Source organism: Bos mutus, chromosome 4 (assembly GCF_027580195.1).
Source record: "Bos mutus isolate GX-2022 chromosome 4, NWIPB_WYAK_1.1, whole genome shotgun sequence".
NCBI classification, from domain to species: Eukaryota; Metazoa; Chordata; class Mammalia; order Artiodactyla; family Bovidae; genus Bos; species Bos mutus.
In genome coordinates, this window is record NC_091620.1 from 78,998,629 (window position 1) to 79,023,812 (window position 25,184).

The 25,184-nt window shown below is 36.6% G+C and overlaps 1 protein-coding gene across 1 annotated transcript in view; it reads right to left on the reverse strand.

Annotated features, from left to right (window-relative positions):
- The window catches only part of SEMA3C (semaphorin 3C), a 207,748-nt gene that overhangs the window by 10,996 nt on the left and 171,568 nt on the right, over positions 1 to 25,184 (reverse strand). The window contains exons 13-15 of the mRNA XM_005890239.3: positions 14,278 to 14,366; positions 10,743 to 10,784; positions 7,352 to 7,509 (exon numbers count right to left, since the gene is read on the reverse strand). Coding sequence (XP_005890301.1) covers positions 7,352 to 7,509; positions 10,743 to 10,784; positions 14,278 to 14,366 — 289 coding nt within the window. The remainder of the gene's footprint in view (positions 1 to 7,351; positions 7,510 to 10,742; positions 10,785 to 14,277; positions 14,367 to 25,184) is intronic.

Here is a 25,184-nt window from a genome sequence, read left to right on the forward strand (position 1 = left end):
GTACTTTAGAATAGGTCCTCAGTCAGGTTTTTACTGCATTGTATGTGGTATATTATGAAGTCACACAATTATTTACTAACAGCCAACTTGTGAGTATATATTGTATGAGGACCATGTGAAAGTTCTTATAGTTGAACTGGTCATTTTCAGCCATCTAAGAAGGAAATGGCAACTCACTGCAGTGTTCTTGCCTGGAGAATCCCAGGGACGGGGGAGCCTGGTGGGCTGCCGTCTATGGGGTCGCACAGAGTTGGACACGACTGAAGCGACTTAGCTGCAGTAGCAGCAAGTAAGCAATATTGTTCACAATAGTTTAATGTATTGTCGTATGATCAGCACTATGTTATGGTTTACTCAAGTACATGGACCTTTATGCTTAGCAATCTGAATTTGCAGTATCACATACCTTCCAGACTTTCAAATATAGAAAAACATTGTTATGGCTTTGCTTTAATGATGAGAACAATAAGGCAGCCATCTGAGTCCTCTATATCTGTCACCCAGGGATCAAACCTGGGTCTCCTGTACTGCAGGCAGATTCTTTAAAGTCTGAGCCACGAGGGAAGCCCCTTCTATATGTGTAGATTCCCTTTAAGGTATTTGTAGAACATCGTGAAAGCATGATGGTAGACAGTCATATTACACTGCATGCGGGACTGGGGATTTGGCTCAAGATGTCAAAGTTTCCTTCATTATAGTCTATTCTTTTAGATAAACAATGAAATTATTTTCTTACTGTGTAAAAAGCAGATATTTACTTGAAGGGTAAATTGATTCTCATTTTAACATTTCCAACTACATGTCTATATCCAGAATAAATAACATTTGAGATTAAATTGTATGTAATTATGTATGGATGCGAGAGTTGGACTATAAAGAAAGCTGCGTGCCAAAGAATTGATGCTTTTGAACTGGGGTGTTTGAGAAGACTCTTGAGAGTCCCTTGGACTGCAAGGAAATCCAACCAGTCAATCCTAAGGGAAATCAGTCCTGAATATTCATTGGAAGGACTGATGCTGAAGCTGAAACTCCAATACTTTGGCCACCTGATGCAAAGAACTGACTCATCGGAAAAGACCCTGATGCTGGGAAAGATTGAAGGTGGGAGGAGAAGGGGACAACAGAGGATAAGGTGGTTGGATGGCATCACTGATGTGATGAACATAAAGTTTGAATAGGCTCTGGGAATTGGTGATAGACAGGGAAGCCTGGTGTGCTGCAGTCCATGGGGTCACAAAGAGGCGGACACAACTGAGTGACTAAACTGAACTGATACAAATGCACAAATATTTAATGTGCTTGAGGATAAAGAGGAAAAATGCTTAACGTTGTTTACTATGAAAAACAGTAAAATGTTACTATGAAAACCATGTGTTTTTAAAAAGAGAAACTAATGAGCCAATGACATTAATAACCTTATTATGTCAAAGTACACCCTCCATTGATTTCCAAGTATAGCTGTACTTCTTTGTTTCCATATAAAGGGACATGCTTTTGATTTTTATGCCTATGAATTCCTCTGCATGATCTTTGTCTTCCAGTTAGAGTGCAATCGAAAATAAAACTAAAGTTAGTTAACACTATTAGATAAGATAAAAATACTCCAAATGATCCTTTACATTATTACTATTTAATCTCCAAAGAAAATAACTACTACATATGGGAATTTAGGAAATAATTCATACAGCAAAAATGTTTTGTATTCACTAAAACTGTATGCTTTAAAAAACTTGGGAATAATGTGGAGAATTTAAATAGTATAGATAGTTTTAATGAAACGTCCAGTATGCTAGCCAAAGACAGGTAAGGGTAGACCAAGTAATACCTTATATATGTGTGTATACACACACACACACACACACACACACAGGTCAAAACCATAATGAGATATCACTTCATACCTATTAGAATGGTCTAAAGAGTGGGAGTTCTCTTACTGTCTACATTTTCTTTCCGGAGTTTTGTAGTTTCATGTCTTATGTTCAACTCTTCAATTCATTTTCAGTAAATACTTGGATGTGGCGTATGGCAGTAGTCTAGTTTCATTCTTTTTTGCATGTGAAGGTCAAGTTTTCTCAATCCCATCTACTGAAGCGACTGATTTCCACTGTGTATTTTTTTGGCTCCTTTGTTGCAAATTAATTGACCATAAATGCCTAGGTTTATTTCTGGCTCTCAAGTTTCTTCTGTTGATCTATGTACCTGTTTTTATGCCAATCCCATGCTCTCCTGATTACTATAGCTTTGTAGTACAATCTGAAGTCAGGGAGCATGATTCAACCAGCATATTTCTTCTTTCTAAGATTGCTTCAGATAGCCAGGGACTTTTGCGGTTCCATACAAATTTTAGGATTCTTTTTTCTATTTCTGTGAAAAATGTCATTGGAATTTTGATAGGGATCATCTTTAATCTGTTTATTGTTTTGGGTAGTATAAACACTTTGCTGCTACTGCTAAGTCGCTTCAGTCGTGTCTGACTCTGTGCAACGCCATAGACAGCAGCCCACCAGGCTCCCCCATCCCTGGGATTCTCCAGGCAAGAACACTGGAGTGGGTTGCCATTTCCTTCTCCAATGCATGAAAGTGAAAAGTTAAATGAAGTCACTCAGTTGTGTCCGACTCGTAGCGACCCCATGGACTGCAACCTACGAGGCTCCTCTGTCCATGGGATTTTCCAGGCAAGAGTACTATTAGGGTCCAATTCCTTTCAATTTATTACAGGAGAATTAATGTTGTTGTTCATAATTCCTTTACCAAATCTAGAAAAAAGAAACTTTGGTGCTCAAGCACTGAACACTTTAGCAGTATTAAATATTCTAACCCAAGAGTATAGAAAAACTTTCCATTTATTTGTGTCTTCTTCAATTTTTTTTCCATCAATGACTTACAGTTTCAATCTTTTATCTCCTTCATTAAATTTATTCCTAAATATTCAATTCTTTTTGATGCAGCTATAAATGGGATTATTCTCCCTTAATTTTTCATTCTGCTGGTTTGTTATTCAGTTCAGTTCAGTTCAGTTCAGTTCTCAGTCGTGTCCGACTCTTTGCGACCCCATGAACTGCAGCACAGCAGGCCTCCCTGTCCATCACCAACTCCTGGAGTTCACCCAAATTCATGTCCATTGAGTCGGTGATGCCATTTAACCATCTCATCCTCTGTCATCCCCTTCTCCTCCTGCCTTCAATCTTTCCCAACACCAGGGTCTTTTGAAGTGAGTCAGTGCTTGGTATCAGGTGGCCAAAGTATTGGAGTTTCAGCTTTAGCATCAGTCCTTCCAATGAACACCCAGGACTGATCTCCTTTAGGATGGACTGGTTGGATCTCCTTGCAGTCCAAGGGACTCTCAAGAGTCTTCTCCAACACCACAGTTTAAAAGCATCAATTCTTTGGCACTCAGCTTTCTCTATAGTACAACTCTCACATCCATACATGACTACTGGAAAAAACATAGCCTTGACTAGATGGACCTTTGTTGACAAAGTAATATTTCTGCTTTTTAATATGCTGTCTACGATGGTCATAACTTTTCTTCCAAGGAGCAAGCATCTTTTCATTTCATAGCTGCAATCACCATCTGCAGTGATTTTGGAGCCCAAAAATATAAAGTCAGCCACTCTTTCCACTGTTTCCCCATCTATTTGCCATGAAGTGATGGGACCGGATGCCATGATCTTAGTTTTCTGAATGTTGAGCATTAAGCCCACTTTTTCACTCTCCTCTTTCACTTTCATCAAGAGGCTGTTTAGTTCTTCTTCACTCTGCCATAAGGGTGGTGTCATCTGCATATCTGAGGTTATTGATATTTCTCCCAGCAATCTTGATTCCAGATTGTGCTTCTTCCAGCCCACAATTTCTCTTGATGTACTCTGCATATAAGTTAAATAAGCAGGGTGACAATATACAGCTTTGACGTACTCCTTTTCCAATTTGGAACCAGTCTGATGTTCCATGTCCAGTTCTAACTGTTGCTTCCTGACTTGTATACAGGTGTCTGAAGAGGTGGGTCAGGTGGTCTGGTATTCCATCTTTTTCAGAATTTTCCACAGTTTATTGTGATCCACACAGTCAAAGGCTTTGGCATAGTCAAGAAAGCAGAAATAGATGTTCTTCTGGAACTCTCTTGCTTTTTCGATGATCCAGCGAATGTTGGCAATTTAGTGTACAGAAACACAATAGATTTTTGTTTCCTGTAACTTTACTAAGTTATTTTATTAGTTCTAGCAGAAAACCCATGATACAAGGTTTAATAATGCACATTATATTACAACATTAATAATTTCAAGAATATTTCAGTTCTTTGCTTATTAAGAGCATATGATTAAAATAACAATTTGTTGCATTAGGATGACAATGTGGAATCTATGCTTTAAGCACACATTTTAGAAAAGATTAGTGGGAGAATATTAGAACAAATGAGTTAACTCGTATCTCAGCAGAAACTTCTATAATGTAAAAAATATCTCAAATATTCAATGATAGTTTTTAAATAAAGTATGGAATTTTAATTGTTAAATAGTTCTTGTTTGTTAAATAAAAATGCTAAAGCCAATGTCTGAAAATTTTGCAGGGAAGGAGTACTCATTTTCAATTTCTTCACGTCATAGAGAAGGCTGATTTCTGTATAGGACTATGGTACGATTCACTGTGTGGTCCCTATATCACTTTCTTTCTTAGAAAGTGTAGTGCTTCAGTTCCCTTGAGCACTAAATTTGTTTAATAACAGATTGAAGATTGTTTTTCAAGTGTTTTGTTGTTCTTTAGTCCCTAAGTTGTATCTGATTCTTTTGTGACCCCCAAAGACTGTAGCTTGCCAGGCTCCTCTGTCCATGGGATTTCCTAAAGCAGACTACTGGAATGAGTTGCCATTTCCTTCTCCAGGGGATCTTCCCAAAACAGGGATCAAACCCACTTTTCTTGCATTGGCAGATGTATTCTTTACTACCTGGGAAGCCTTCTGGGTGTTAGATATGCCAATTTTTAGAACTTCTTACCAAGAAAAATTAATTATTGCCTTAGTAGTAGTTATGAAAATAGTTTAAAAATATTGCTGCTATCATAATTGTGAGTGAATATATAGTCAAAAATACCACAAGTGAGCACAAAAATCATTTTTTATCTGAGATTATTTAGAATTTGCTTTCCTCATACTTTGTGTCCAGGTGCAGAACTTCAGCACAGTATAGACACATCTCAGGATAACGAGGTCCAGAAATTCTATGTAGAAATGAAAAGAGGCCATAGGCCTCCTGATTAAATCTTAAAATAAAGATGGTGGAATATGGGTCTTTGAAAACAGATACTAAAATCTTCTGGGTAAAGAGTGGGACTTTTCATCATACCTTATGCCTTTAATACAGAAGACTTTGAAATTATCTGGGCCACTTTTCCCTACTCCAGATTCAGATGTCTGCCTATATGACATCTCCACTTGAATACCTTATAGTCATCATTAACTTAACATCTCATTTTCCCCACAAACCTGTGCCTTTCACAGTCTTCTCTTTCCCAGGAAATGACAGGCACATATTTCCAACGCTCAGTTCTGAAAAACTGGCTTATTTCTGAGTCCTCCATTTCTATAACATCCCAGCATGTAATATGTTAGCAGATTCTGTGAGCCCTATCCAGAATCAGAAGACTTTTGACCACCTCCAGCTCTACCAAGTCACCCTTTTCTCTCACTTTGATCATCAGTTAGTAGTCTAACTGTCTTGCACCTTCTATTTCCTCTCCTCACATTTTCTTTCTATCCCAGGGCTTTGATCCCAGCCAAACCCTCCAGATGAACTTTTTAAAACAAAATTCAAACAATACTACTCCTGTGGTCAAAAACCCTTCAGCAGTTTTCCACTTAACTCTAAATGAAAATCCTTTGCTGATTTACTAAATCCTGTGTCATCTGGCATTTTGATCCCATTTCTTCCTACGTTTCCCCCTGCTCATTCCAGTACAGATAGCCTCATTGGTCTTGGTGTTTTTTGGACAATCTTGGCACGCTCCAGCTCTAAGGATTCTGGTGCCTCTCTCTAAAATGCTGTTCTCCCAAATAATGGCATAACACATTCATCCTCATCACACATCCTCACATTCAAGCTTTTGTTCAAATATACCTTGAGTAAGCCTCCTTTGACCACCCATTTAATACTGCAGTCCCCCACTTCACAGCCCCTCTCTCTCTTCCCTGCCCTTCAAAAAGTTATTATTTGATATACCTAGGGTTTCCTTGATAATTGTCTGTATTCCCCCTCTAAAACTTATTCTCCCTAAAGGAAGGGATTTTTGTCTTTTTGTAACTTTTTTTTTCTTTTTTTATGTTATATGCCTAGCTCTAGAATACTACCTGGCAAATAGTTTCCCCATAATACAAATATTTTGAAGTAATGCATAAAAGGATCAGAATAATCTTGATATGCAGAAGTGCTAGGTTGTTTTAATCTGTCAAGTCCTTAAATACCTATATCTATAACAGAGAAAAAGGAGTTATAAAACATCATCACTCCAGTGACTTTACTTGAAAGATCACTGGTGCTCAAGGCTAGTCTATTTGCTGTCTCCTGATGACCCCTTGTCACTCATGATGACCCATAATAAACTTTGAGTGAAAATAGCTGTGACTTTGATCCCAAATTCTGCATACTCTTTGCTTTATAATTTCATTACTGGTGTTTCCTTCCAACTTGGTGAAAGTTGGTTCAGAGTTTCCTTCCTAAGTCTTCTCTTGGCTAAAAGGCACTGTGCCTCAGACTACCTGAACCTCTTAATCTAACCAATAATCATACACACACCATTGTAGGGGGTAAAGCATGGTTATCTAGGTTTTGGAAGTATTCAGGGTATCCATTCTGGAGCGAGCTCCTTTTGCCTGAACTGGGACAAGCATTTGATTACAGAGGAATTAAATGGCACAAGGAAACCCTAGGAAAGTTAGAGTTAAGGATATCTGAAGCATATAAAACAAAAAAGATAAACATTGGATAAATGTGAAAGTTAAAATGCTGCTTGACATATTTTAGGGGTTGCAGGTGGAGGATTGTGTTGCAGAGGAACTTTAAAATGAAAAAGGAATTTTTCCAAACTACTGCACTCTAATATTCCCGTGAGAACCGCAAGTTAAAATGTATCCCCTCCCCTGACCCCCAGCCCTCTGTATCCTTTGGTAGCCACAAGTTTGTTTTTTATGAGTGGCCGTTTTCTTTATTTGAAGACTACATATGGCGCTGAACATAGCTACTACTTTTAGTGTCATTTTTCCAGGATACTGCAATAGAACTGATTCCAATAATGTGGAGCATTGCTTAACCGTCTGATGATACTGATTTTGATTTTCAGTTGAATATTGAGTACTCACCGCTTTCCGGTTGGATAGAACCTAGAGCAAGAATGGCCATCCCAGGCACAGTAAGGATCCCTTGCCAGGCAGCAGTCAGCACAGGCTGACCCGTAGATGTGGCAGCGATGCAGAGACACTTGGGCAAGTCCTTCATTGGAGCTCACATACAGCTGTTGCTATCAGAAGAATGACGGTGATTTATTTCAGATGTGGAAGTTAAAAGAGAACTTTCAGCAGGAACCCATAATATATACCCACAGACCCTTGGATGCATTTTGAAACAGACTAAAAACAAGAAGCAAAGTACAGAAGGGTATAATGCCAAAATAAATAGAATTTCCCTATGTTAATACGCCTATAACATTACTTGACTTGTTTGAAAAAAAAAAAAACCACGAAAAACTCAGAGCACCATGTAATGTGTTTTAGACGAGATTCGTTGTTCTCTCAGGTTTGAGCAGATGTATTACAGATTTAAATTGTGATGCTTGGTTTGTTCTTTGAATGCTGTCTCTTGGCAAAGCACAAGGGAGTGTTCTTATTCTTCAAGTTTGGCAACTCATCACCTTGCAAATTTGAAAAAGTCAAGTCTAGGACATTTTTAAGTTGAGAAAAAATAGTAAGCATTAGATAAAACTTTTAAAACAATTTTCACCTGCTTTTGAAAGTGAATTATTACTCATTAGAGCAATTTTAAAACTATTCAGAAGACTGAATATTTATATTCAGTCTAAATTTATATTCATGTCTAAATTTATATTTAGACATGTTTTAAATATTCTGTATGATCCACAGATCTTCAAGAACCTAAGTTATAAAGATTCCATCTTCCTTCATTTGTGTGGTGTCAAGAGCTTATCATGATACTGCCCCAGTTCTCTTGACTATGCATAAAGTGGTTCTCAGGAGTTGAAGGGATAGGTTTCTAACTAGAGTCCTTATTTTACAAAGGACTAATGATGTGTAACTCAAGTTAACACAGAATTTCTAAGTTGGAACTTGAATATATGCACATGTACACAAACATATGTGTGTATATGCACACACACATTTGCAAAGTATATATAGATTCACAATTAAATCAGTGAGGGCATCATTGGTCTAACAGATTCTGGAGGCATGTCTCTGAGATTCAGATCCCAGCTTCCAAAATTTTGCTGGGTAACTTTTCTAAATCTCAGCTTCCTCTTTGGTAAGATTGGGACTATGCAGCACTTACTCCATAGATGTTTTGTAAGAACAATATAAGGAATAATTCCATATAAATTGCTTAAAATTGTTTCTGGCACCTAAGTGTTTAATGAATATTAAGTAATAGTAGTTGTAATAGAGTAAACTACCAGTGAACAAGCCAGCAATTTATACATTTTCAATCCTAATTAATCATTTGAATCACATCTTAGTTTACTGTGCCTAATATAAAATATTTTATTCAGATCAATAAATTTTTCAGAAAATAGGCTGAAAATTACTGATCTCCATTTGAGACGTTCAAGCTATAAGAAAACAATTGTATGTTTCAATAATAACCATTTCCCTAGAAATATTTTAAATAAATGTTTAGTGAATACATTAACAAATAGTTCATCAGCTTCATTAACATATTCCAAGGAAATGTATTTATTTGAGGAAAGGATCCAGGTAATTTCATTCTGTAAATAACCTTTTTTATTAATCTATTTTCTGTCACGGAATGCAAGGATAAATTAGAAAATAGAAGAGTATAAAATGAACAGTAAATTTTTTAGTTTGAGCATTAGAGAAGGTACTAAATTCATGGAATTTAAGTATATATAAAAATACCACTGGCAATTTGCAGTTCTTTCACACTTAAAAAAGAGTGCAATATGTAGTTGTTAAAACGAATTTCCCCCAAATCAGTTACCTTGCCTTGAATATAACTGATTTAACGGAAGATTTTTAATTATCTGTAATATAAGAAGCTGAGACATAGTTAATACTCAGTTTCTCCTGTGTATGTGTGTGTTGTACATTGTAATTTAATGGAGGGGACTGTGTATTACAAGTTTACCAGTTGAATTAGGAGCTGGAATCTATAATTGTATACTGGGCTACTGTGTCATACAAATGGCTTTGTGTCCATTTTGAATTTTGCTCTGATACTTTCTCTTTCCATTAAACTACTTTCAACAAAAGGATTCCCTGCTGACTTCAAAGATTTTCTGACTTGAGATCAGCTCCCTAGGAAATTGGGGAAAATGACAAATGGCTTCTTGCTACTTGGGAAAATGTTTGTTATGCACCATGCAAACATTTTGACAGATGAGATCTTTAGCTTCCTTGTACCCTATTTATTTTTCTTCATAAAATTTCATCAAGTGAAAATAGTACAAGACTGATTGGAATACTTCTTTATCTATAACAGACCAAATATGGTGAAGAACACCAAAGTTATATCATTAGTTATGCTAACACATAAAAACTTTATTCCATATTCCAAGAAAAATAAGTCTTAGGCTCTTACAACAAGAGTTACTTTATCTTAGGCAATTTATATAAGTTAATTCATTTGTGAGAAAAGCATTACCTTGCAGAGGCAGATGTAGGTCAGTGAAGTTAATAATTTATTTATAATTTAGGGTCAAGTTGGTATTCAAATGCACATCAGTATCATTCTGAAGCCTATCCCATTTTTGACTAAACTGCTCTGCCCCTTAGAACTTTTGCTTTAGGAGATAGTGCCTTTGGGGTCTGGAGAGGTGCATGTTTTGCAAATGCAGAGCCTGGAATTGGGCTTTTTCTTTCCATGATCATTGTGTATCTGCAGGTGCAAATTAGATCAAACATTTCTGATAAAATCAAAGTAAAACATTTATTCCCCAAACCTTGAAGCCTGATATGGTTTAGATTTGAGACATTCAGATTTTTAAGTGACATGTAAACCTTATAAAATAGTACTTTCTTAGAAATAAGCATAAAAGAATGCACTGCACATTTCAAACATTTGACAGTAGCAGGAACTCAGAAGAGGAAAAGAGGATTGATTACGCATTTCAAGTCCCTGAGAATGCTTGTGATGTTATAGTAGCCCAAATATTGTGCTAAATTCTTCCTTCAGAAAGATTATTTTTATTTTGGTTGGCTTCACACACCATAATATTTAAGAATAGAGGATATAAAAAAATTGGAATATCTTGCTGCATACACACACACACACACACACACACACATATATATTCTACTCTAATTAATTTCTGTACAAAAATAAACCTATTTTGTCTTCCACTAAAGCTAGTAAATTCCATATCGAAATTAAATGTGTGGTATATTATGAACAGTATAATTATTTTGCTAATACTAAAATTAAATTTTCAAAATTATAAAATACATTCTTCTACAATAGTAAAATTTTTACATACAAAGAAAATAAACATGGTCTTGTTTTTACCTTTTTGGATGAAATCTTCATTGTTGTTATAGGAGCATGATTCTAAAAAATAAAAAAAAAATTTGTTAGTTGCTCAAATAATCCTTAAAAAGGATTTTATATGAAAATACTTTTTATGCTAAAATTCAAGACATCATCATTTCCCTCTATTTGCACATATATTTTCAAAGTTTAGCAATAATTATCTATAAACTTCATTTTTTCTGTTAAAAATAAGGACAGATTAGTTACACAAATATATGCCTAAACTAAAAAAATAAGTAGAAATTATAACACATCTATCAAGATAGTCATTAGAAATAAATGAAAATTAGCAAAACTTGAGATAATTGAAAAAATTGTACATGAAATATTGAAGGCAATGAATGATTCATGATTGGATCTGGGTGCTTGGGTGGGGGGCAGTGGAATGGTACCCCATTTTATTCCTCCACAACAAAAGCATTTTGCATAAGACACTATAGTTCACCTGTCAAATGCTGCTATGAAAAGAAGTATTTGCCTGAACTAGACATGTATGGGTGTGAGAGTTGGACTATAAAGAAAGCTGAGTGCTGAAGAACTGATGCTTTTGAACTCTGGTGTTGGATAAGACTCTTGAGAGTCCCTTGGACTTGAAAGGAGATCCAACCCTAAAGGAGATAAGTCCTGAGTGTTCATTGGAAGGACTGATGTTGACGCTGAAACTCCAATATTTGGCCACCTGATACGAAGAGCTGACTCATTTGAAAAGACTTTGATGCTGGGAAAGATTGAGGGCAGGAGAAGGGGATGACAGAGGATGAGATGGTTGGATGGCATCACTGATTCAATGGACATGAGTTTGGGTAAACTCCTGGGAGTTGGTGAATGACAGGAAGGCCTAGCATGCTGCAGTCCATGGGGTTGCTAAGAGTTTGACACAACTGAGTGACTGAACTGTACACTTATTAATCCTCTTAGTTGAAAACAAAAGAATATTGTTAGATAAGGTTTTCTTTTGATAAGTGTGAATTAGTAAAAGAACCTAAAAGTTATCTGAAATAGTTATCCTTTTGTAAAATTCCTCTGTTCTTAACTTTACTTCTTACATATCTTTAGTTCCTTTTAAAGATTAAGGATTAGATTTGTGCTAATGTGATAAAGTTTTATGACGCTTCATCTGAGTAACTCAAGTGTGCACATGCTGCCAAAATCAACTTTACCCATAATTATTTCACTTTCTGGAGTTATGTGTTCATACAAACATTTAAAAGAGAATATAGTGATATCTCTAAATACTCAATTGCAACAAATCATGACATTCATTAGAAATGCACACACATACAGGGCAAGATTTGCATTTATATCCACCTAGGGAAATATTAATAGTTGTACTTCGAATTCAAGTTAAGTTTAGGGAAGTTGGACATATTTTCAGAAAAAGTTCTGAAAAGAGGATTAAAGAAGATATTATGGTTCTGTGCTCTTTAAAAACAAAGTGCCTGGTTTTTAAAAGTTACACTGAGTTTTCTGCAGTATATCAGTGTGACACTTAGCTAAGGATTTTTTTCCAATTTAAATGTATTATTTCCTCAAGTACCCATCACAGTGTATCATACACACTCAATTATTTTTACCTCACCTCAAAAAATGTGACACAAACACCATGCTGAAGACAGTAACTTTATTTGGTAACTGTCTCTCTCAGTTTAGCCATATCAATCACTGCCACACACATCCGGAAGAAAGCTCAAGCATCCTTAGTCTCTCTTGGGTTGATTTCCCCCGACATGCATTTTGACTGACTCTGTTTTTCCACTGAGAGTTTATTCTTTATGATGATAACACCAGCATAACTCATATAACAGATCATAAGTAGTTAGCACATGATCAGAATACCTCACATTTTTAAGACCTTTCCATAGACTGTATGTTTGGGTTTGTGTTAAACTCAATTAACATTTTCTGATTATCAAAAAAAAATATTTCAGAATTAAAAATGAAGTGCTAAAATACAATCTTTGTGCTATCTTCAAGAAAACTACTGAATAAGACACTTCATATTATTTTGGCCATTCATGTTGCCCCTATTGAATTGAATGAGAAATGCATTGTTCGGTAAAATGTGATTTTGGTTAATCCAGTGACATTTTTTACAAAGCAAGGCATAGAAATGGCACTTGAATGCACATGGTTAATATTTTGTGAGCACAATATTAATCCATTAGTCACAAGGAACCTGATGCCAAAGTTAGTCTAACATTAAAAATTTTAACTTTAATAACATAATGGGAAATTGCCAGAATTACTCAGATTCTGTATTTGCTTTTTAAAAAATATTTCTTCATATTTAAAATGTATTAGCATAATCTAACATCATTGTATCCTAGTTACTTATGTGCTTAAAATCCAGTATCTTTGGTGACTGTGGGAACATATATTAATACATTCTGAGTTCAGTCAACTGAGCAAGGCAACTTTCTGGATTAGCAATAGTTTGCACTGAGGGGTTTTGAAATGCTGTTTTTACTCCAGTACAAGCTCACTCTGGTCTTTTAGTGTCCATGACCATTGTTTCTTAGTGAGTTTAGTCAGAAATAGAAGTTTGCAGTAGAATTAATTCCATACCAAAGTTTCTTCAAACTCTGGCTGTGCTTTACTCATTTTTCCAAATGCAGGTAAGAGGGATGGTTTGAACTATCAATACGGAGAGAAGGGCTTTCAGGACACCATGTACCATTTTCCAGGCTCACGCATGTGTGCCTGTGTGCTAAGTTGCTTAGCCATGTCTGACTCTTTGTGACCTTATGTAGCCCACCAGGCTCCCACGGGATTCTCCAGGCAAGAATACTGGAATGGGTGGCCGTGACCTCCTCAGGGGATCTTCTCGACCCAGGGATCAAACCTTCGTCTCCATGTCTCCTGCATTGGCAAAGGGTTCTTTACCACTAGCGTCACCTGGCCTGAATTTTCCTCTACGTGCCTTTTTTTGTTGTGTTTTCATTTCTTTTTATCCCAAATTCAAGGACAAAGAGAATAAACAATGCAATTTCAAGACAGAACATGAAGTTCTAAGTTTAAAGAGACAACAATGTTTATTTTACTTAACTAGAGTGACATTTGAATTGAAAGCAATAAAACAAGAGAAAACAAAGCAGTTTTTCTTGAAGTTCCTGGCAAAAAAAATATGAGAAAGTTTTTCTAACAAACAATAATGTGGAATTATGTGGGTCTCAGTGGCTTGTGAGGCAAATGATAAAAGCCCTTTTAGGGCAGATAGTCTAGACCTTGACCATATTTAAAAAAAATAATGATAACATCAAAATTCTTCAAGTTGTGATGATAGCTAAAATACTATTTTTTTTTATTTTGAGATAACTTGAAATGTAAAAAATGACTTCAGAAAAATATTTGTTCTATAGTTCTCATTTTGTCTGGTATTTTCTACTCTCAAAAATTTATAACATTCATTTATTTGATCTTTTATCCATTTTTTTTCCTCCCAAGCTGTCATAAGCTTACAGAATTCCATTTATCATGCATGTGCTGAGGATAACAGAATAGACGTTCAAACCTTAAAGACTTCCAACTCCTCCAGAATGAGCTCACTGCGAGCAGAGCTGTTAGTAGGAAGAACAACCACCTTCTGCACAGTACCCCGATCTAAGAGAAAGAAACAATGAGATGTAGGAAACAAAGGCATTTAGACATAAGACTACTGGCTTAACAATTTACAATATTATTTATATAATTACTTGCTGCTGCTGCTAAGTCGCTTCAGTCGTGTCCGACTCTGTGCGACCCCATAGATGGCAGCCCACCAGGCTCCCCCGTCCCTGGGATTCTCCAGGCAAGAACACTGGAGTGGGTTGCCATTTCCTTCTCCAATGCATGAAAGTGAGAAGTGAAAGTGAAGTCGCTCAGTCGTGTCCCACTCTGAGCGACCCCATGGACTGCAGCCTACCAGGTTCCTCCATCCATGGGATTTTCCAGGCAAGAGTACTGGAGTGGGATGCCATTGCCTTTACCAGCTGGGCCACAAGGGAAGCTATATAATTACTTAGCCATCAAAAATGAGATTGTATACATTGAGCTATTACCATTTGTGATATTCTTGTTTCACTGTAAGTCTCATATGTTTAAATTGAGATCAGTTCAAAAGGAATTAATAGGAACATTTTATTACATTTTGCATGTATGCAGTAAAGCCATTTAACTATGAGAGAAGAAAAGAATGTCCAAATGTTTTATGAAGTCAAAAGTTCTGTTTCTAAACCAAGTATGTGAAATAGTCTTAACTTTAAGTTTAGCCCTTAAGAATATTACTCCTCCTAAACAACAATATAAAGTGACAGTCTCATATTTCTGTTAACATTGACATATAATGATTTGATTATGAGAAAAATTATTATTTAAAAAATATTATTATAGAAAAAATATTATGAATGCATTTTTATAATAATTGTCTTGTAAATCACTAGTACTAGAAATTGGCATTTGATCTGTAGCTGCAGAGAGTTTAGACAAAGTAAAATGTTTCACTCACAATTCAAAATAATTTTAAAAGCAGAAACATAGCTGTGGCTTTATTTTAGATGTGGGGATCAAAAGCTATGAGAAACCTAGACAGCATATTAAAAAGAAGAGACATTACTTTGCCGAAAAAGGTCTGTCTAGTCAAAGCTATGGTTTTTCCAGTAGTCATGTATGGATGTGAGAGTTGGACCATAAAGAAAGCTGAGCACCAAAGAATTGATGTTTTTGAACTGTTGTGTTGAAGACTCTTTTGAGAGTCCCTTGGACTGCAAGGAGATCCAACCAGTCAATCCCAAAGGAAGTAAGTCCTGAATATTAACTGGAAGGACTGGTGCTAAAACTGAAGCTCCAAAACTGTGGCCACCTGAACTGAAGAACTGACTCATTGGAAAAGACCCTGATGCTGGGAAAGATTGAAGGCGGGAGGAGAAGAGAACGACAGAGGATGAGATGGTTGGATGGCATCACCGACTTGATGGACATGAACTTGAGCAAGCTCCGGGAGTTGGTGATGGATAGGGAAGTCCGGTCACAAAGAGTCGGACACGACTGAGTGAGTGAACTGATTCATAGAACAATTCTATGATTTTCACAATTATTGTTTTCAGTTGGGCATGTTTCTTTAGAATATTTAAACTATAGTGAAAGTTTCAAATTAGATGGGTCAAATAAACTTAAGTAAATAAAAAGGTACTTGTATTCGGGTCTTCCTTGGTGGTCTAGAAGTTAAGAATCTGCTTGCAACTATAGATAACACAGGTTTGATCCCTGGTCCAGGAAGATCCCACATGCCATGGAGCAACTAAGCCCTCAGGCCACAGCTACTGAGGCAACTGCTGACAGCCGCACACCCTAGAGGTCATGCTCCGCAGCGAGAGAAGCCAGAGCAATGAGAAGCCTGAGCACTGCAACAAAAGGCAACCCCGGCTTGCCACTACTTCAGAAAGTACCAGTGCATCAGTTAAGACCCAGGGCAGCCAAAAATAAATGTTACTAAATCTTAAGAAAGTACCTGAATTTCTCAATTGGGACTTCCCTGGTGGCTCAGACTGTAAAGCGTCTGTCTACAATGCAGGAGACCCAGGTCTCTAATTTCTCAATTAGAGACTGCCAAAACGAAGATGTCTAAGTAAATATAATATATACAGAAATGTTACTTATGTCAAAAAATTTAGTTAAGAAAATTTCATCTGTAACGTAAGCATTTTCTAAACATATAATTATGTTATTCTACCAATCACTTAAATTTTAGGTTTAAAAAAAACTAGTTGCAACTTGGTAATGTGAGGTTAAAGTAAATTTGTGAGTCCTTTGAGAAAGTAAAAATATATTTCCTTACCAAAATATGTTCCTGTTAAAATAACTAATGAGTTGCTTTGTGAATATCAAGTCATGACTCTCTTAAAGTATGAGCATGTCACTGTGAATTTGTAATTTTGACAGGTGCATTATCATCAACAGACACTAAAGCATCTTTTAATTCTGTTGAGAAATGTCACTAAGAAGAGATACTTGAACAGAGTCGTACAGGACTTAACAATTAGGAATCTATTAGTGATGAACTTCCGTTGTGGCTTAGCTGGTAAAGAATCCACCTGCAATGCGGGAGGCCTGGGTTCGATCCTTGGGTCGGGAAGATCCCCTGGAGAAGGGAAAGGCTACCCACTCCTGTATTCTTGCCTGGAGAATTCCATGGACTGTATAGTCCATGGGGTCGCAGAGTCAGATGACTGAGTGACTTTCACTTAAAAGAAAAAACTTGAAACCAATACTACAGGTCCCAAACCTCACATCTAAGCATTATTCTGACATAAAAATTCCATTTATTATTTATAATTTCTACTTTATGAATCTAACTGTACAATAAAATAATTCTTAATAAAAAGTAAACTCTAAGATTTTACCAACTAAAAAAATTAAAACCTACTAAATAAAAATAATGATGTTTATACAGAAAAATAAGGCTTAAGAGATTTTGTCCAAACAATCCTTGGACCTTTACAAGTATACAAAGTTTAAGCACCTGTTAAAGTTTCAAACTACACTCTACAATACAAAATTCACTTCTTAAGCCATACTTAAAAATACATAAAAATCCTAAAGATTTGTAGGCTCTAGATATAATTAAGAAACCTGGACTTTTCTCTGTTTCATCGATTAACTTCTTTAGAATTAGTTCTGTACCAATTTGTACTAGTTTCTTGGAAGATAATTACTGCAGGTATAAACTGGAAGTGGAACAACATTTAGGCATATGGTTCAGAGACACACCACAACTGAAAATAGATGAAGGCGCTTTGAGGTATTCCCTAGTTTCTGTTAACAATTCGGCACAAAGAACAGTGCAAACTTCTATGGGAATAGTATATACCAAAAACCCTAAAATTAAAGCCTTGAAATTATAACACCTAGGGAAGGATTTGTGTGATATTGTGTGTGTGTGTGTGGTGTCTGTGTGACTGGGTAGGTGAAAAATTAGGGTGTAAAACTATCTTTGTTTTAGGTCATGTTATCATAAAGATCATACTTTTATTTTTTTAAGTCACAACAGAGTTTTACGGTTTCCGGCTGAAGCTTGCAAGGACCAGTGTCATCCTCAATTCAGTTCAGTTGAGTTGCTCAGTTGTGTCCGACTCTTTGTGACCCCATGAATCGCAGCATGCCAGGCCTCCCTGTCCATCACATGACAGCAATGACCACTTCTTGAGTGGAGACTGAGCAGAAGCTATGAGTGGAAACTGAGCACAATCCCAAATAAAGCTGCATGAAAGGGAATCTTGATTAAAGCCAAAGCTATCAGCTTTGAAAATAATTTTATTAAGTATTCTCAAATGAGAGAACTGACTACTTTTTTTATCTAATGTTTTAAGTAACTGTGTAAGTGTGTTATTTGCTCAGTCGTGTCCGACTCATTTTGACCCCTTGAACTGTAACCTGCCAGGCTCCTCTGACCATGGAATTCTCCAGGCAAGAATACTGGAGTGGGTAGCCATCCCCTTCTTCAGGGTATGAGAACATTATTTTACAGAAACAATCATTTCTTCTGAAAAAAAAAAAAAAAAAAAACCTATAACAAACATATTTTATTCCAGCCATTTACAAAATATAGCACAATGAACAGCTATAAAAATGGGCTAATGAGAAGCAAAAACTTACTTTTGACTCATTTGTGATGAAAGGTAGAACATTACTTTTATTTATTGTTTGCTTTCCTATTTTAGTTCTTTTTTGTTTTACTGTTAATGTGAGTAGATTTCCCTTGAGAGACTATTAAAAGATAAAAATACATTTTCTACCTAGTAAAGCATCAACTTATCTGAAATTCTTACCAAAAAATCAGTTAATTTAAATATTAAATATCAGTAATATAAATATCAGTTTCTATTGCAAAATTAAGTTTAAAAAAAATCATAGAAATGCAAGATCCCTATAGAGAAACAAATATTTAATGGATGCCTACTGTGTGCCTGGATCTATGATAAAAATACATTGTTCCAGGAAATAAATATGCATTTTAATTCCTGTACTATTGCATATTTATACTTGAATTGACACTTTATGAGGTAGCATAGCTCCAGAGTTCATTATACTGGTTCCTTTTTCATTAGTGTGTCACAAATGAACACATTTGTTCTCATTCTACATAATAAAGCTTTCATATACATAAATTAGAATAGTCATTCAAATTGTGGATTCAAATATGAATGGAATAGTTTTAAATCCTGTGAGAATCATCACTATTAACAATTCAGATTTTATGAGACTTTGAACTTTTATAATAGGGGGACTATTTTAAGAAAGTGAAAGTGAAGTCGCTCAGTCCTGTCTGACTCTTTGCAACCCCATGGACTGCAGCCTCTCAGGCTCCTCCATCCATGGGATTTTCCAGGTAAGAGTACTGGAGTGGGTTGCCATTTCCTTCTCCAGGGGATCTTCCCAACTCAGGGATTGAACCCGGGTCTCCCGCATTGCAGGCGGACGCTTTACCCTCTAAGCCACCAGGGAAGCCCTATTTTAAGTAAGATAATACATAAATACAAAAAGAGGGCTGTTTGGATTTTCCCCAAACACTTAAAACGTGAAAGTGAAAGTGTTAAGTCACTCAGTCCTCTCTGACTATTTGCGACCCCATGAACTGTAGCCTGCCAGGCTCCTCTGTTCACGGGACTTTCCAGGCAAGAATACTGGAGTGGGTTGCCATTCCCTTCTCTAGGGGATCTTCCCGACGCAGGGATAGAACCCATGTCTCCTGAATTGGAGGCAGATTCTTTACCTTCTCAGCCACCAGGGAAGCCAGTTACAAATGAGGAACTCTAAAGTTTATGGTAAGTTCAGCTCTGACAATTAGTCTAGTTTTCTAAAAAAGAAAGTTTTTATAAAACTGGACAATAATAGTTTCTTTAAATTGAAGAATATCTAATTATCCAATGAAACCTTGCCTACAATCTCTTACCACTACAATTTTATCATCCAAGATCAGTTTTCACATGTCAGCAAAAGGTTGGAAAATGTCTTCATTCAGTTCAGTTCAGTCACTCAGTTGTGTCCGACTCTGCAACCCCATGAATTGCAGCACTCCAGGCCTCCCTGTCCATCACCAACTCCCGGAGTTCACTCAGACTCACGTCCATCAAAGTTGAGTGTAAATAGCTCTACCGCCTGTCTGTTTTATTCATTGGCCTTTTTTCTGCAGGGCTTAGATGGTAAAGAGTCTGCTTGCCTTTCTTCTACAGCTGCCAAGAATATACAGTACTCAATCATTTTCTCAGATCTCTCTGAGTATATCTTTATACCCTCCACACTCTGGTCTAAGCATGAACACTACGTTCAAGTAGGTCTTTTTCAAACTCAAAAATCAGATCTTCTTACCTGCCATTCTCTGAACACCCTGCAGTTTTGGATTATCCTATTTAAACTGTGATGCTTAGAATTATATGTGACTATTCAGTTGTTTCACCACTATGCAGACCTTGCTGAGATGGGACTATTTAAAAGACACAGCAGTAGTTTTCCTAGTTGACCAACAAACGTAGGTGACTGGTCAGGATCTCTAGTACTTGTAATCTCAGAAACAGAGATCTCAGCTCCAGGGTGTACACATTGACAAGGCTCCACTCTAGATGTGTTTGTATTTCTGCTCCTCTTACAAACTACCTGACTCCTATAGTCTCCAGTTCAGATTTTCAAGAGACAGATTTAATTTGGTTCAACGTAGTCATGATGAAGGCACACCATAAACCATTGCTTGGTGGACATATCAGCGGTCGAGTGCTCATATGTCATTTCAATCAGTTGTGGAACCAAGCCAATATACATGAAATTCCTCACGGCTACTCTCTAAGCTGGCCCAGGTTAACTGGATAATTTCTCTCAAAATGTATGGTAGACAGTTCTAGTTTCTTTTCCAAACTTATTCACAAAACCTCAGTTCCATATACAGAAGATACTTTTGAGGTATCCTTGGGCTAAATCATTCACTACTAAGTAAATAAATGGATTTAGGTTGTCTTCCACCAATTTTTACTCATCGGCTTATGAAAAATATTACTGATGTCTCAAGAGCTCAAAGTCTAAAATTTGCTTTTTAAAATAATGATTCTTTAATAGTGGGTTCCCACTAAATGTTAGTCATTTAGAAAATATGCATTCCAGAATATCTATAAAATTCCCAATTACTTATGTCTACATAAAGTCATCTCTGAATCTATTAGCTTGAAGATGATAATACAATTAACAAATGTCTTCCATCTGGAGGTAGTCATTCCTTGAACATATACAACATAAATTTTTTTATTGTTCTGAAGGACTGGGATATACAATACCTTATATTTCCTCGTGAAAAGCATCATGCCTGCAATGTAGTTACAGTGAAGCAGAGTATCTTTCTTTTCTCCTTAAGCCTCAGTTTGCTTGTGTGTAAATATAAATTACAATGATAAATTTTGTAATGGGTATCTGTTACTATGGTCTATCCAGAATCACTTTCCCTTTCTTGGAAATAGCACCCTGAGACAACTTTTGGAAACAACACCTCTCTCATTCTCCATCTGCACAGTTAAGGAGTGGAGTATCTCTCAGCCCCAGGGAGATGCACGACTTAGGTCTGTGCAATTAGAACATGTCTTTGCCCCTATGATTCATGCAGGAGTGGGCATAGAAACAAGTCAAGGCTTAGCCCTTCTTGAGAATTAGATAGGTGGGAGCCTCTTTCCATCTGAGATCAGGACTAGTAAAGGCTTGTAAATCTGGAGGTCATTCCTGCCACCACAGGCACAGACTCCATCTGAGAACAAACAATAAGGAGGAAGGCAGAGCTGAAAGATGGTGAGATAAATTCCTGAAGACATCACTTCAGCACAAACTCAGCTATATCTGAGGCTGCCTCCTACATTTCCCAGTGGAGCACACAAAAATTTACTATTTTTAGCTAGTTCAAGTAAAGTGTAAACAAAGTCACTCTCTGTTGAAAAAGTTCTAACAAATCTAAATGAATAACACATGGAAACTGCTTAGTATGATGTCTAGTACATCAGATTAGATCAGATCAGTCGCTCAGTCATGTCTGACTTTTTGCAACCCCATGAACCACAGCACGCCAGGCCTCCCTGTCCATCACCAACTCCCGGAGTTCACTCAGACTCACGTCCATTGAGTCAGTGATGCCATCCAGCCATCTCATCCTCTGTTGTCCCCTTCTCCTCTTACCCCCAATCCCTCCCAGCATCAGTGTCTTTTCCAATGAGTCAACTCTTCGCATGAGGTGGCCAAAGTACTGGAGTTTCAGCTTTAGCATCATTCCTTCCAAAGAAATCTCAGGGCTGATCTCCTTCAGAATGGACTGGTTGGATCTCCTTGCATTCCAAGGGACTCTCAAGAGTCTTCTCCAATACCACAGTTCAAAAGCATCAATTCTTTGGCGTTCAGCCTTCTTCACAGTCCAACTCTCACATCCATACATGACCACAGGAAAAACCATAGCCTTGACTAGATGAACCTTTGTTGGCAAAGTAACGTCTCTGCTTTTGAATATGCTATCTAGGTTGGTCATAACTTTCCTTCCAAGGAGTGAGCGTCTTTTAATTTCATGGCTGCAGTCACCATATGCAGTGATTTTGGAGCCCAGAAAAATAAAGTCTGACACTGTTTCCCCATCTATTTCCCATGAAGTGATGGGACCGGATGCCATGATCTTCATTTTCTGAATGTTGAGCTTTAAGCCAACTTTTTCACTCTCCTCTTTCACTTTCATCAAGAGACTTTTTAATTCCTCTTCACTTTCTGCCATAAGGGTGGTGTCATCTGCATATCTGAGGTTATTGATATTTCTCCCGGCAATCTTGATTCCAGCTTGTGTTTCTTCCAGCCCAGCGTTTCTCATGATGTACTCTGCATAGAAGTTAAATAAACAGGGTGACAATATACAGCTTTGATGTACTCCTTTTCCTATTTGGAACCAGTCTGTTGTTCCATGTCCAGTTCTAACTGTTGCTTCCCGACCTGCATACAAATTTCTCAAGAGGCAGATCAGGTGGTCTGGTATTCCCATCTCTTTCAGAATTTTCCACAGTTTATTGTGATCCACACAGTCAAAGGCTTTGGCATAGTCAATAAAGCAGAAATAGATGTTTTTCTGGAACTCTCTTGATTTTTCCATGATCCAGCAGATGTTGGAAATTTGATCTCTGGTTCCTCTGCCTTTCCTAAAACCAGCTTGAACATCAGGAAGTTCACAGTTCACATACTGCAGAAGCCTGGCTTGGAGAATTTTGAGCATTACTTTACTAGCGTGTGAGATGAGTGCAATTGTGCGGTAGTTTGAACATTCTTTGGCATTGCCTTTCTTTGGGATTGGAATGAAAACTGACCTTTTCCAGTCCTGTGGCCACTGCTGAGTTTTCCAAATTTGCTGGCATATTGAGTGCAGCACTTTCACAGCATCATCTTTCAGGATTTGGAATAGCTCAACTGGAATTCTATCACTTACACTAGCTTTGTTCTTAGTGATGCTTTCTAAGGCCCACTTGACTTCACATTCCAGGATGTCTGGCTCTAGGTGAGTGATCACACCATCGTGATTATCTGGGTCATGAAGATCTTTTTTGTACAGTTCTTCTGTGTATTCTTGCCATGTCTTCTTAATATCTTCTGCTTCTGTTAGGTCCATACCATTTCTGTCCTTTATCAAGCCCATCTTTGCATGAAATGTTCCTTTGGTATCTCTGATTTTCTTGAAGAGATCTCTAGTCTTTCCCATTCTGTTGTTTTCCTCTATTTCTTTGCATTGATCGCTGAAGAAGGCTTTCTTATCTCTCCTTGCTGTTCTTTGGAACTCTGCATTCAGATGTTTATATCAGATGTCTAGTACATAGTATACCCTCAATAAGGGCAAGATATTTTTAGCTCGACCACTAACTAAACTTTTTACATTATTGGAGTCACAACTTTTTCTGAAGACCAACTGTCTTATCTATGAGATATACATAATAGGCATGCCTTCAAAACAATAAAGCACTGTGACATGAATCAAGCAAGACACATAGGAGAGCTGCATAATATAAACTTATATACAAAGATACCACAGTAGATCCATCAACCCATATTAGTGCTCTTAATTTTCTTTTATTTCATTAAATCTTTTAAGAAAATTTCCCAATTTTTTTTCCTGTATTATAAACTTATTTCCTGTATTATATATTGCATACCATCTACAGCTTTTTTTTTCTTTATAGTGCAAGAGATGATGGCAATATTATCTTTAAAATTACCACAGTCTCCAGATAAGAGAACAGCTTGTATTTATAGCATAGTATAAAAAAACTCATTACCAGCAGGTTATGAACAGTCCTGTGTGTATCTATCTACTGAGTCTCATCTAAACTGGTCCTTAGAGGTTTCCCTAGAAATTGTTCTGCCAAACTGCGTGCTTGCCACCGGGCTTCTGGTTGCCTGGGGATTTAGGAGAACTCTGCCTCCTTAATCAGATTTAGTCAGTTTCGTATACCTGGTTGTTATTCTGTAAAAATATTCCAATCAGGTTTGGTTTCATGGTTGTTAGACTTGTTCAGTCACACATATTTCTGTGGTCAGAAGGATTCATACTCAGTTTAATGCTCTGTTGTCACCTCCTTGAAATTCTTAATAATTTTAAATAAGGAGCCCTGGATTTTCATGTTGTACCATACCCTGCAAATTACATAGCCAATCTGATTCTAGGTGTTCAGAATTACTAGCAGTTTGTACCAGGTAAGGACGGACCTCACTCAATTTAGTAAAGACAAACATATAAATTCCAAAGTCAAATACTTAATTCTTTCCTGCTTTTTCTCAATCTTCACCATAGTGTCCCTAAATGTCAAGTAGCCCTCTGCATGACTTCAGAGGTAAATTACTGCCGGGAAATCAATTCTAATATTTATTAATTAAAATTAGTATTATTAAAGATAAAAATTGCTATATTTGATAAATACTTTTTATTTTATTTATTTATAGTTTTCTGCATCAATTTGTATACTGAATTTAAGAAATATATTTTAAAGCTCCCCCAAAAAAGAACTTCAAAAGCTCGGTTTAGTAAATGAACCCTCTATAGATAATATGATGATGAGAAATCTTGCATTGTTAATCTCTAAATTAGATCTTACAGATTGGCTCCTTTAGTTCATATTAGTTACAGTATAAACTCATAAAAGATTTCTTTTTCCAATTAGGTTATCAACCTGCTGCTATATGCTTTTAATAGTATTTTTAAAATAGTATTTTTAGTATTTATAGTATTAATATATTTTTAAAACTTGAGAATAAAGTTGAACCATAAGTTTATAAAATTTCTATTAGGAGTTTAGTGAATACATCTTTAAGATGTGGTGATTCTATTCATGTATGCCCCCAATTTACTACCTTTATATGTAGTAAATCGGGAGATCGGAGAAGGCAATGGCACCCCAC